The following is a 14,616-nucleotide window of genomic DNA, read 5'->3' as shown; positions in this document are numbered from 1 at the left end:
TTTTCAAAATGAAACTAGCAGAGATAATTGATGATTATACGGAGAGAATTCATCAGAAAAGAAAACGTACTGGTTTTTTTTATTATACTCCTCGACATATTAAGGGAAACGTCCATCATTGACGACTACACAGCAGGCGAGATCATTGACGATTACACAAAGAGAATACGTCAGGAAAGGTTTGCTTTTATTTTGTTTAACATCGACAGCTTAAGGACGTTCCTCCATGCGTGTATTGTATTCGTGCTTGCATGTATATGTGCAGGAGGCGGGGAATGTTGGTGTATTTTGCCTCCTTGTGATAGCGCGGATCTGATGCCGACAATACAGAGCTACCACGGTGAAATACCATGCCAAAGGCACATAGCACAGCATTCCGCACGGGCAAATTATACTGACAACGGTTGAACCAGTCGTTGCCATTCCCCTTAATATTGAACGTTAAATGAGGAATAACAACTACTAGTTTAAGGTTTAAGGTACAATTGTTCGGCCCTACCTGCAGGGATATAAGAAGCGACCGATGTGCCCCTGCAGAATTTGGTGGATTTGCTTTTGTTCCCTCTACTTAGGGACACAAAAACGACCAATATATATATATATGCGCCAATTACAATAGTTGGGATACCTTTTAATTTCTAGCGCCTTGCTTCCAACAACCGTTTTGGCCTTAATGCTGAACGTTCGCCTAAGTGGCCTCCTGGTTATTCGATAGGAGTTGTGTAAAGGTATTGACATATTGTAATCTTGAAAGTAAACCAAGGTAACTTATTTTAGCACAGTTTAAATTCACCACCTCTTCACAATATGCTACTGGCCAAATATCATCACCAAATGTCGCTCAAACGTTTAAACGAATTTGACCGCTGTGACCGTTCCTGATCCATTTAAGGAATCTACAGGGAAAATAGGATAATCATCACCATTGGCCTTTTGGTTATATGTATTTATAATATGTTGCCGTTCGACTACACAGATAATTCATCAGGAAACGAAAAATTACGTTTATTGTTTTTTACATTCGTTTACATATTAAGAGAAACGTCCATGAAATAATGAAAGCAGGAGAGATAATTGACGATTACACAGAGAGAATACGTCAGGAAAGGTTTGTTTTTATTTTGTGTAACGTCAACAGCTTATGTTATTTAAGGACGTGCCTCCATGTGTGTTGTGTATTCGTGCTTGCATGTATATGTGTAGGAGGCAGGGTATGTTGGTATATTTGCCTCCTTGTGATAGCGCTGATCTGATGCCGACTATACAGTGCTACCTCGCTGAAATACCAAGCCAAAAGCACCCAGCACAGCATTCCGTCCGGTCAAATTATACTGACTACGGTTAAACCAGTCGTTGCCATTACCCTTTATGCTGAACGTTAAACGAAAAATAACAACTACTATTTTAAGGTTTAAGGAACAATTCTTCCGCCCTACCTGCAGGGATATAAGAAGTGACCGATGTGTCCCTGCATAGTTTGCGAATTTGCTTTTGTGCCCTCTACTTAGGGACACAAAGGCGACCAAGATAAATATATCCGCCAATTACAATAGTTGGGATCTTCGTATTTCTCTCCTCTTCTTACTACCTTTTATTTCCAAGCGCCTTGCTTGCAATACAACATGTTTGGCCTTAATGCTTAACGTTCGCATAAGTGGCCTCCTGGTTATTCGATAGGAGTTGTGTAAAGGTATTCCTGAAAGCAAATCAAGGTATTACGTATTTGAGCACAGTTTAAATAAATATATATAGGAGTCATTTTATGTTTTTTTATTGCAAATAATCTTTATTTTTAACCAGTGGTATTCACATATACAGCAAGTTATACTTTGACTTTGATACTTTTTACAGTGACTTTAATAGTGTCAACTATTTCCATGTTTTAGGAATCACGCACATCCTTCGCCCAAGGTGCTTCATCCGCCCCACCAGGATCTCCAGTAAGTGAAACGTCCATGAAATAATGAAAGCAGTAGAGATAATTGACGATTACACAGAGAGAATACGTCAGGAAAGGTATGGTTTTATTTTGTGTAACGTCAATAGCGTAAGTTATCGAAGGGCGTGCCTCCATGTGTGTTGCGTATTCGTGCTTGCATGTATATGTGCAGGAGGCAGGGAATGTTGGTGTATTTGCCTCCTTGTGATAGCGTGGATCTGATGCCGACTATACAGTGCTACCTCGCTGAAATACCATGCCAAAAGCACCCAGCACAGCATTCCGTCCGGTCAAATTATTCTGACAACGGTTGAACCAGTCGTTGCCATTCCCCTTAAAGCTGAACGTTAAACGAGAAATAACAACTACCATTTTAAGGTTTAAGTTACAATTCTTCCGCCCTACCTGCAGGGATATAAGAAGCAACCGATGTGTCCCTGCAGAATTTGGGGATTTGCTTTTGTGCCCTCTACTAAGGGAAATAGAAGGTGTCCTTCCCATCTTCTGTTTTACATCATCCTTTTTGCCGAAAAGAAAACACAAACAAAACCACCCTGTATACTCAAAGTAAACAAAAATGTCTTACAATGTGACTAAAAACTACACATCTTGTTTGAATATTGTTGAACGCAACTATATGATATAATAATGAATATGGAAGTCCAGTTCACTATCTTTATTAGCATATTGTTACCTCTTGATTAGGAGACGTTCTACTCGATCTGTTTAAAAGGATTATACATAAAAGCAGTTATTTCCATTTGTGTCCGACATTACCAGCACCTAACCTTTCACTACCACAAAGGTCAAGAAAATAGTGCTTTATTGATTCTAAGTTTAACATTGAGATACATGTTCATAACGCCAAGATGCCCCTTTCAAGCCTCGATATGGTGTACCACAGTATTTAGAGCTGTATGTAGTCAATGGCAACTGACAAAAAAGTATCTACTGTACACAGCCTGTAACATGCATGTTGTGTTTTTGTTCTCTATTTTGCAGTTAACAGCTACTGACTGTCTCATAATTTCATGAATTTTACACTCCTCCTCCATACCCGTTTTCTGCACATTTACATCAGTTTAGGTGATGTAATCAACACACTAATACGAGGAAAATTAAGCAAACGACTAAACTGGTATTCGAACCCTGGACTCTCCAACAGCTACCTGGTCACCAGCCAACAACCCAGTCCAGTTGCCAGCTGGCACGCTATTCCGGTCGTCTCAAGCAAGGGAAGGAACTGCATACATCCTCAGTGCTTTCCACGAGGATCGTTTTGGAAATATAAGTAATGCACATACTAGATTTCTAGATACACGATACGTAACTTGAATACGAATTATCAATATGTTCAAAATAAATTTGGCGTGCTGTTGTTCACCTTTAAATAACTTCTTCAATTTAATGGCCAATCCGAATATTCTAAGTCACTGATGCTTTCTTGTGAATAGCAAAGGACCATCTGGTCGAAATAAATCCACAATTTAACGTAACCAAAATATTTTTCCTGATTTGTTGGAAAAATTCTTCTGAGTTCCATACAGTATTTTCCAAAATGGAATCTGGAGAGATAATTGATCACTACACAGAAAATTTGTCAGGAAAGTTTTGTTTAACGTCTTATCAACAGCTAAGCTCATGTGTTCTGGTTTGTTTGTTTGTTTGTTTGTTTATGTTTAACGGCCCATCGACGGCTGTGGTCATTTAGGGCCATGGTGATTTATTTATTATCTTATTTTAACAAACATGTGAATCGCGAAGATAAAATCAGATAAAAATGGTTCATTTTTTTAAGTATTCGCATTGTATGTGTAGATAATAAAAATAATGATAAAAGGGGGTTAAAATAATAAAAGAGATAACAAATAGATGATATGGAATATGCGGTATATATATAACGTCAAAAATGATAAGGTGGGTTAAAAGACATCAGAGTCTATAAAATGGACCGATATCTTTTAGATAGTTAAATAATGCCTTCGAATCCACGGAACTGAAAAGTGTTTTCATATCCGGGACTCGGAAGTAAAGTTGTGTAGGAGAAGGGTAATTTGAAATGCATTCCCGAAAGGAGGATTTGTGTTCTTCGGGCATAACACTTGATTTCCCTCACTCATGTTCATGTGTTCTGGAGGCGGAGTATGTTAGCCTCCAGTGTTATGTGTCATATTTTTTTCAAATAGGAAGCTGACCAGATAATTGACCACTATACAGGAACGTCGTCAGGAAAGGCTTGTTTTTATTTTGTTAAACGTCCCATCAACAGTCAAGGTGATTTAAAGGACGTGCCTCCATGTGTGTTGTGTGTGCATATAGTATGTTGGTGTTGTTGCATCCAGCGATGAGAGACGTTTTTTTCAAAATGAAAGTAGCTGAGATAATTGATGATTATACGGAGAGAATTCGTCAGGAAAGAAAACGTACTGTTAATTATTTATTATATTCCTTGACAAATTAAGGGAAAGGTCCATCACAGCACAGCAGGCGAGATCATTGACGATTACACAAAGATAATACGTCAGGAAAGGTTTGGTTTTATTTTGTTTTACACCAACAGCATAAGGACGTTCCTCTATGCATGTATTATATTCGTGCTTGCATGTATATGTGCAGGAGGCGGGGAATGTTGGGATATTTTGCCTCCTTGTGATAGCACGGATCTGATGCTGACAATACAGTGCTACCTCGCTGAAATACCATGCCAAAGGTACCCAGCATAGCATACCACACGATCAAATTATACTGACAACGGTTAAACCAGTCGTTGCCATTCCCCTAATGCTGAACGTTAAACGAGGAATAGCTAACATTTTTAAGGACTTTGGTATGTTCCGGCCTGGGGACAGAACCCATTGTCTTCTTCACCTTGGTGAATGCTCAGCATTATAACCAGCAGTGAGGTTTTGCCAGGCAAGACGCTAAGTAATTAGAGGCAGTTAGAAATAGAGAGAAATGCGAAAACTCCAACTATTGCAATTGGTGCAGCATATTTATATTTGTCGCCAAGTAACCAACCCCGAACCTCAACCCCATCGTCCAGAACAGTCCCGGGGACTACGACATCTCCGTCAACGAGGAGAGGAACACGAGAAATTCGCAGAAGAACCAGCCGCTTCAACAGAACTATTCGGCTTGGTACGACCTTGGAGTAATTTCTTTGTCTTGGTCCTGTTGTAAGGATGCTAGGCCGCTCAAATTCCGTCACACGTACTTCGCCTGAACTACGGTATCATTTTCCATACAGGACCGAACGTTGCTTCACGGCTGATTCCTGGCTGCGTACGTTTTAGATTGACCTTCCTGAACATGCTAGTGTATTTACACGAGCACTACTCCCTTTTGTTGGTGACATTGGTAGATCCATATTTGGTACCGCGACCACTGAAGACGTCCGTACTCTCGCAAATCCCATTAACGCGTTTTAACGCGTTGACAAGACAAACCTTGTCGCTCAGACACTGAAACAGCATGGAAATAATATCTATCCTATATCAGAACAGTGAATGATAAGCTAAAAAATGTTGCAACATAAATACGGCTGACTGAACACAAGTTTACCCAACCAATTGAGAAGTCTAATCAATATGAATGAAGTCATTATTTTTAAAGCATCAACGCACATGTCATCTCTCATTCATGACCATCTCTCATTCATTTAAGGATTCTAAAGGGAAAATATCATCACCCTTGGCCTTTTGGTTATATGTTTTTGTTTGTTTTCAGAGGACAACATAGCGGATAACTTCCCCTTCACCCTACGTCAATACAGGGTGTTTATTTCGCACGTCTCCGTAAAGAAGTGAATGACCCCTGTCCAGTGGTGGCAGCTGTTCAAACTGAATCCGAAATGTGAAAGCGGCTATTTAAAGGATTTCCAATACAGGAAGGAATGGAATGTTCGTTCTAAACAAGGAGTGAAAAATTGTGTGCGACACAATTTAGACGCATTTAGCAATCAAACCATTTCACGCAACACTCTAAAACACGTTTTAGAGGACAAGAGGGAAACATTAAATACTATTAATATAACATACTTATATTCGTTTTTGTTTGTTTTACAGATGACAACATAGTGGGTAACTTCCGTGATACTCCTCGTCAATACAGGGTGTTTATTATCACACACCAACTTTTTTGAGCACAGTTTAAATAAAGCACCACTTTACAATATGCTACTGGCCAAATATTATCATTAACAGCAGGCAGCTCCCACTTTCTCACCTTCTTTGGCACCATTGTTGTAAAGTTGTGTATGAGAAGGGTAATTCATAATGCATTCCTAAAAGGAGGATTTGTGTTCTTCGGGCATAACACTCGATTTCCCTCGCTCATGTAATGTTAAGTTCAAATCAGGTGTTTGAATGGTCCACGGAGGAACATCAGATATGTTAAATTCAGCTATGTCCGTCAACTTTATGTAGAGTTCTTGCAGGAAATTTAAAAATTCGGATACCAAATGTTGGCATAAGTTTTTGGTTTTGCGTACATATGTTTTGGTATTTTTGGTGTCGATGTCGAGAATGAAGGCAAATTTACACGCGGGGAAGATATTTTGCGCACCGTGTGGAGATAATGCAACTGGTGTCATCGACATCTCGCAGAACGTTTCTACGGCAGGAGGACGGATGTCTGCGATACATGTCTAAATCGAAGGGAGAAATGGACAAACTGACAAAAACGTGGAACGGTTCAAATGGAGACATTTAGCCCAACTCCTGGCAACTTGTGGGACGTGTTACAATTTTTCAGGGACAATCAACAGCATATTGAAGACATATTGATATAACGTCTAAGGAATGAAATAGTTCCTCACACTGTTTATTAAGTTGGTCAAATACGACTCGAATAACGAACCTATCTATGCCGAACCTACGTTTAGATCCATTCATTTGGCAACCACAAACGTGTCTAAGTTATCGGAACAACTAGCCGAAGCTTTTCGTCACCTGTATCACGCCTATCAAATTTTTGAACGGAATGGGAGTGGACAGACAATAATCAAAATGATAAAACTAGTAGAGGTAAACACAGTAGAGTACACACCCCTAGAGGGTAGCAGATTCGTCTCTTTCCGCCAAAAAAATCCAGAACAAAAAGGCCGTTCTTAACATAAACAAGAGGCCCAGAGGGCCTGTATCGCTCACCTGAATATGAATGAATATCTTACTCCATGGTAGGTGCTGCAAGTACATATGAAATTTCAGAAAGATCCATCCAGTACTTCAGATAAAGCGAGAACAAACTTCAAACAGAGCCCCACCCCTATGCTCATAGGGGGACATTCCGACGTTTATACGTAATTGAATCATATTGGCCTATGGATGCTCCAGACTAAATAAGGATAAAATCCCTTAATCCCGATTTTCGAAGAAGGATTTTTAAGGTTTTACCTCTATTTCTCCTATTTGGCCCCGCCCTTTTGCTCCCTGGGAGACCACACCCACTGCTTATACAATATTGAATCCCCTTCACCCAAGAATGCTTCATACCAAATTTGGACAAAATTTGAAGCGATAATTTGTCAATTCACAGATAATTGAAGTTTTGTTTAACGTCTTATCAACAGCTAAGCTCATTTGAGGATGTGCGTCCATGTTGTTTTCTTCAAAATGGAAGCTGAACAGATAATTGAAAAATAAACAGAAAAATTGTCTGGAAAGGCTTGGTTTTCTTTTGTTATACGCCCTATCAACATCCACGGTCATTTAAAGGACGTGCCTCTATGTGTGTTGTGTGTGCGTGCATGAGTATGTTGGCGTCGTTGCATCCAGTATTGCGAGACTTGTTTCAAAATGAAAGTAACAAAGGTAATTGATGACTACACGAAGAGAATTCGTCTGGAAAGAAAACGTACTGTTTATTATAATATATTCCTTGATATATTAAGGGAGACGTCCATCATTGACGACTACTCAACAGGCGAGATCATTGACGATTACACAGAAAGAATACTTCAGGAAAGGTTTGGTTTTATTTTGTTTAACGTCAACAGCTTAAGTTATTTAAGGACGTGCCTCCATGTGTGCTGTGTATTCGTACTTGCATGTATATGTGCAGGAGGCAGGGTACGTTGTTGTATGAGACTCCTTGTGAAAGTGCGGATCTGATGCCGACTATACAGTGCTACCTCGCTGAAGTACCATTCCAAAGTCACACAGCACAGCCTACCGCCCGGTCAAATTATACTGACAACGGTTGAAATAGTCGTTGCCAATTCCCTTAATGCTGAACGTTAAACGAGAAATAACAACTACCATTTTAAGGATTCACTGGTCAAAAGTTTTTGGTAGGCAATTTATGGGGACCAAAGGGAAAACTAGACAAGTATTTTGTAATTTTGCTTAAATATTTCATTTAATGGGGACAATATCTGATATAACGATAATGAATTGGTCCCCGACTTGGACAAACAGTAGTCCATAAAGGTCAATATCGCAAGTAAATAATATGAATGTCCTATTTGACGTTAGCCTTCAGACTGAAGCGGTAGGAACTGGTCAACCCGTTACAAGTACAGACTTGTGGACTACTGGGTACTGTGCCGTCAACATAGCGTGCTATTAACAGCTGATATGTCAGCAAGGTAAGTACACTATCCTAGTCGGCATCAGATCCGTGCTATCAAATGGAAAAGAAAAAACACCATATTTCAGAAGACACATATATTACACAAAGGTGAATACCTCAGAAACTCTGCCAGAAACCGAAAAGAACATTCTGGAGCCTTTCACACAACCTGTGCTAAAGTATCTAGAAAATCTGGGGCCGATTTGTCTGCAATCATTTTCATATCAATCCGAGTCTTTTCGTCTCAACTGAATCGATATTATGAAGGTAAAATTGACAATAACTGATCAAGCACTTTTTATGTATTATGTCATTAAACGTCATGTATACATTCAAAATAAAGTTATCATAAATGGGGTGTAAATAATTATCATTGAAAATGAAACTAACGCAGCCGATTCGTCTGACACTAATATCCTATCCAAGTAGTGATTTCGTCCCACTGCTATCTACGAGCTATGAATATGAGAGAAGCAAACTTAACACTTATATTCATGAGTCGATATGCACGGACAGACATAACAACAAAACATTCTGATCGAGCATGAATTCAGAAAGAAACTACAAAGACACGCATGTGGGTCAATATAAACTACGGAATCACCGGTGGCAATATATACGGAACGCAATCGTTTAACTGTCCATGCATGGAGTGGGTGCCTGCAGGTAAAACATTAGCTGCGATAACGTAGCTTTCTGACTACGAGGTTTTTATTTTATATATTGCGTCGTCGGAGCTACGAAGCGGTCCTATGCCAACTAATGGAGCAAAATCAAAAGTGTTAATCTGTAAGATTGCATATAATTCACGCCTCATATGAGTAAAATATTATCAAAATATTGCATAACTGTTGAAAAAACGAATCCTTACCCATGCAAAAACTCTTTTACGAAATTAAAGGATTTGTGCAACGAAAAACAAAAATCCTGTATTATATAAAAGTGGTGTTTTAAACCCTTATTAAAACGCCCAATCCCGCACGCGTTGTCTGGTTACATTGAAGTGACACGACTATTGGGTCATACGAGTTGACCTCTCATTTATGCATATTTCTTGACCCGGAACGAGGCCACTCCCTTGTGACGTTGTAGCGTGTACTTCACAAGCCCGTGAGAGTTGCAAGTTCCGATTCCGGTACTTGTAAGTTGCACGGGGGGATCGCCGGTACTGTGAGAGTTGCAAGTCAACATAAATACGGACAAATTATCACTGGCACAGCTCTATAGGTGGCTCTTTTTTTCACTCCATGACCCATTTAGCGGTTTCCTAATTGTGGAGATAATTACTGTTAGACCTTTTAATTATGTGTATGTTCAAGTATGTCTTTTGTTGGTACAGATAATAAAGAGATACTGTTGAAAATTTCAGATTCCTGTTGTGTTTCACGGCAGAAAAATCCGACATAATGTGGTCGTTATTGATGAAAAAATAACTGCCATTTTGGGACAAAAAAAACCCTTCAATTACTGTGTGGAGATTTATAATTATATACATAAACCCACTTTATTAGAGCTTATATCTAACTGGAGATATACTACTATCATTTAGGCAAATTGATTTCAAGATGTTTTCATAAAAAATAAGAATAAAACGGCGATAAATTGATAGTGTCACTCACGTAACGTTCCGTCCATACATATGTGTTACGTTGATAACTAACAGCCTGGAAATCGTCAGCAAAACAATCGTTCTTCATTCATGAATATGCTATTTAATATCATATACATAACCTTACGTGAGTAAAGCTATCTGTGGTTGATGCTTTTTCTTGAAACACGGCATGGAAAAAATTGAGATGGTTTCTGTCCACCAAAACGTGTTACGTGAGTGCACTTTCATACCGCGCTATTATACCCTTGCGCAGTCTATTGCTTACAATCGCTTGATGACTCAGATCGCGATCTGCACCAAGAAGCGTTTAGGTGATTTCCAGTTTGTTGGCGGCAGCGTCCTTAGCGATGAGCGGGTAAGTTTGAGTTCTGTCACGTTGTTACGTGAGTGTTTGCAATGAAAACTAGTTACGTGAGTTCCATATTTTCAATATATATTTACTAGTTTATTCGGAAATGACCGATATTATTGTATTGATTTTTAAACTAAAGCGTATTTGCTGTTATTGACATAAAACGGCAATCCGATCCAATAAATATTTACGACATTCAGCTTCATCTAACACATAGAAGACGGAATTCGGGGTTCCGTCCGCGTTACGTGCACATAATTGTTAGGTGCGAGCGGTGTCTAATGGCTATTACATGATCCTTCTTATGATATAAAATAGTTTTGTTTATGGGAATCGATAAATATCACATTTAACCAAATGTAACATCAGTATATAGCTACTAGATCATTTCAACGAATGTTTTAGGACAATCAGCATCACAAAATGTCATAAAAGACGGATTTTGGTTTTCCTTCCATGTTACGTGCAAATCTATCATAATTTAAATCAGTGTCAAATGTCTGTTTCAGTGCTCATATTTGAATTACACCAACTCAAACATTAAAAATTAGTTAGATCTGTATGTTTTTATTACCCCTTTGTTCATTTTGTTTTCAGAAAATCATATGCATATCAAAATAATTCATAAAAGGGAAATTTTCCCTTGGTAATGTCTGCACCACTTTGAAATAAATACAAAAGACAATAAAAAAAAATATTGTTTATTTTCTTCAGCTCAATCAGTTGTATCATTTACAAAAAAGAATGCAAATTCTGGCAAAAAGAATCAACCAGTGATGATTCCAAACATTTATAATTTTAAAAAGCATAAGAAAATAATTTCTTTTCTTTTCAGGAAGGTGAAATTTAGTTTCAAAAAACAAAATGGAGAAACATCACATACCACAAAAAATATTGCAGAGAAACAAAAGCATGCACAAAGGTTGCAAGAATATCGCGAAAGATTAAAACAATTCCCAGAATTGTATGATTTATCAAAACAAAGTCATGCTATGCACATGAAAGAGAAAAGATTGGGATGGAGTGAAGAGCAAAGGCAGAGAAACAAAGAACAAAGCAGACTAAGAATGCAAATTTACAGAGAGAAAAAAAAGCAAGCATAAGATAAGGCTAATGATGAAAACAAACGCCCAAATACCAGACAGGAGGAAGAAAGAATTATAGAGAAGAGAGAAAGATGGCGATCACAAAAACAAAACCAACGATCAAAACTGAGTTCACAAAAAAAACGAAGAATCCGAGAAAAAGACAGAGAAAGGAAAAGAAAACAGAAGAAGCAAGGAAATTCAGAAACCACTTCCAGCACCCATGAGAATGTTTCCGGCCCATCACTTTCAGATGATGCTTTAAGAAAAGCAGTGTATAGAGCAAAACTAAAGATCCCAAAGAGTCCAAAAAAATATGCGGAGGTGGTTACCAAGCTTGTCCAAAATACAACTCCACGAAAAACTGAAGCCCTCAGAAAAAAAGGTATAACATCACCAAATGCGAGAAAGAAGCTGGACATGTTGACTGAGACTCTGAGTGCAACTTACAAGTCAATGGAAGGACGGGAAAAAAATAAAGTTAAACTCCGTCGCTCTTTTGTAAGGCAACTGGCAAGCAATATCAAAAACAGAAATGCAACAGCAGTGTGCAGCCGTTTAGGAATAAATAGAAAGTTCCTAACACACAATATTACTGAAAGAAAATACAAGAAGAGGAAAGATGCATTGGATGAGAACACAACACAGTCAATAGAGGAGTTTTATCGGATGGAAACTGTTTCTATCAATGTGCCCAACAAAAAAGCAGTTAATAAAGCAATGAACTCAAAACATGTACTTCAAGATTTATACAGGGGTTCATATGACAAATGGAAGTCTCTTAACCCAGACAAAAAGGTGTCATTTTCAAAGTTTCTACAAGTGAAACCGAGAGATGTTCTTAAGCAAAGTAGGCGTCATCTGCTACAGTGCTTATGTGAGTACTGTGAAAACATCCGACTGAAGATAGTAGCAGTTAACAAATGTGAAGGTATCAAAATCACCAACAAATTAAGCTGCATAAGCCTGATAATGTGTCCAAAAGTTGGAGAGTCCCAATTCCAGGACTTGGCCTGCATTCAAAGAACATGTACCACCTGTTCAGCGAAAGCTCTGGAGGAGGTATTGGAGCCTTTATGTAACAAAGAGGGTCATTTTCAGTTTAAGTCCTGGGATTTGGTCAAATATCACAATAGGAAGACGGGAAAGACAACATCAAAACGAGAACTTGTTGAAACATCACTGGATCCAAGGGAATTCATAAAGAAGATGGTGACAGATGTAACATTTCTAGCAAAACATCTATTTGAGGCTGAATGGCAGCAGACCCAGATAGGAACCCTTGTCAAACATGTTGCGAATAAGCAAGTCGTAATCATCGCAGACTTTGCAGAAAATTACACATGTTTTAGCCAAAACGAAATTCAGGGAGCACATTGGATGCGGAATCTGGTAACTGTACATCCAACAATAACGTTTTACAGGTGCCCAGAAGATGGTGAGATCACTGAAGAAGCAATATATATAGTGTCGGATGATAATATCCACAATGCAGATGCGTTTCATACTTTTCATAAAAAGATAATCCAGCATCTTACCACAAGGAATATAGTAATAGAAGAACAGATCATTATTACCGATGGATGTGCTTCGCAATATAAAGGGAAAACATCGTTCATGGATGCAAGCATGGGTATTGAGGACTTTGGATCTACTATTGAACGTGTCTACTATGGTTCACGTCATGGAAAAAATAGATGTGACGGCGAAGGGGGTATACTCAAGTCAAAAGTAACAAGAGGTGTGAAAAGTGGTGAAGTCAGCATAAACAATGCACAAGAATTTGCCATGTATTGCCAGACAACACTTAGTAAACCTGAAAGCATCAATGGCACTCATAACCACAAAAGGAGGACAATTATCTAAGTCCCGTCCCAGGACATTGATCGGAACAGACCCAGCCGGCAGGTAAAGACTGTTAAAGGAACCCAGTAATTCCATTCCGTCAAAGGGGTGTCCAAAGGCGTAATTTGGACACGGGAACTGTCCTGTTTCTGCGAAAACTGTCGTAAAAAGGATTATAATTCTTGCCTTCAGAGCAAGTGGGTGGACACCTGGAAGCAGAGCTGTCTAATTTGAACTTCCTCATGGTCCAGGTAAGGAAATATTCATTTTCAAGAAATATGCGACTCGTTGTCAGTGAATGATATCTAACATAACAATTATGACATCAACATTGGGCTCATGGCACTCATAGCATATATGAATGACATCTGAATGTGGTAGGGTTATACAATGGCAATGACATACGATTGTAAATATAGGTTAATATATAATCAAAGGCTTAAAGAGGCATATACGCAAATTAATGGTACAGTGTAAAAAAATTATTGTAAAATAGTGTGTTCTCAAATATGACAAGTCAGGAGACATTCAATTAATTATGATAGAACGCAGTAAAAACATAATGTAATTGTGTTAATTAGTCCTTCAACTATGCCTTTAATCTCTGATTTCCAGTGGGTTATTGTTTTATCTTTCTTTTTAGGTCACCCGAGCTTTGCTCAAGTGACCTATTCCAATCGCTTTTCGTCCGTCATCCATCGTCCGTCGTCCGTCGTCCGTCGTGCGTCGTGCGTAAACTTTTACATTTTCAACTTCTTCTCAAGAACCAGTGGATGGATTTTTTTCAAACTTGGGTCAGAATCATCCTTGGTAGATGAGGCTTCAAAATTGTAAAATTGAGAATCCTACCCCAACCCCTGGGGCCAGGGCGGGGCCCCAAAGGGAAAATTAATCAATATTTCAAAAATCTTCTTCTCCAGACTCAGAGGTACTACAGTGATTTTCTCTACGTGGAAAGAAAGATCATCAGGGGCTTTACTTAAATTGTAAATTTCAGGACCCCCGAGCTATCCGTTCTCCCTTGGGGAGGGGGTAAAGTTTACTATAGTTTATATAGGGAAATAACACTTTTGGGTATATTTTGACAACTTTCTGTAGGAAATTATTTTTACTTGGTGAGAATTATCCTTGGAGGTAGATGGTTTCAAATTGTAAAATTGAGATTCCTACCCCGACCCCTGGGGCCAGGGCGGGGCCCCAAAGGGAAAATTAA

At 38.7% G+C, this 14,616-nt stretch overlaps 2 protein-coding genes across 2 annotated transcripts in view; both read left to right on the top strand.

Annotated features, from left to right (window-relative positions):
- Window positions 1-10,395: 10,395 nt before the first annotated feature.
- LOC110441574 lies at window positions 10,396-13,642 on the top strand. Its single transcript, XM_021484760.1, has 2 exons — window positions 10,396-10,476; window positions 11,583-13,642. Exons 1-2 carry the CDS (start codon window positions 10,396-10,398, stop codon window positions 13,422-13,424), a joined length of 1,923 nt encoding a protein of 640 aa, XP_021340435.1. The 3' UTR covers window positions 13,425-13,642.
- Window positions 13,643-13,793: 151 nt separating this feature from the next.
- Window positions 13,794-14,616, top strand: part of LOC110441573 — a 4,274-nt gene continuing 3,451 nt past the window's right edge. The window contains exon 1 of the mRNA XM_021484759.1: window positions 13,794-13,812. Coding sequence (XP_021340434.1) covers window positions 13,794-13,812 — 19 coding nt within the window. The remainder of the gene's footprint in view (window positions 13,813-14,616) is intronic.

This window comes from Mizuhopecten yessoensis, unplaced genomic scaffold (genome assembly GCF_002113885.1).
Source record: "Mizuhopecten yessoensis strain PY_sf001 unplaced genomic scaffold, ASM211388v2 scaffold716037, whole genome shotgun sequence".
NCBI lineage: Eukaryota > Metazoa > Mollusca > Bivalvia > Pectinida > Pectinidae > Mizuhopecten > Mizuhopecten yessoensis.
Note: the sequence above shows the minus strand (reverse complement) of the source record. Positions and strands in the feature narration are given on the sequence as shown.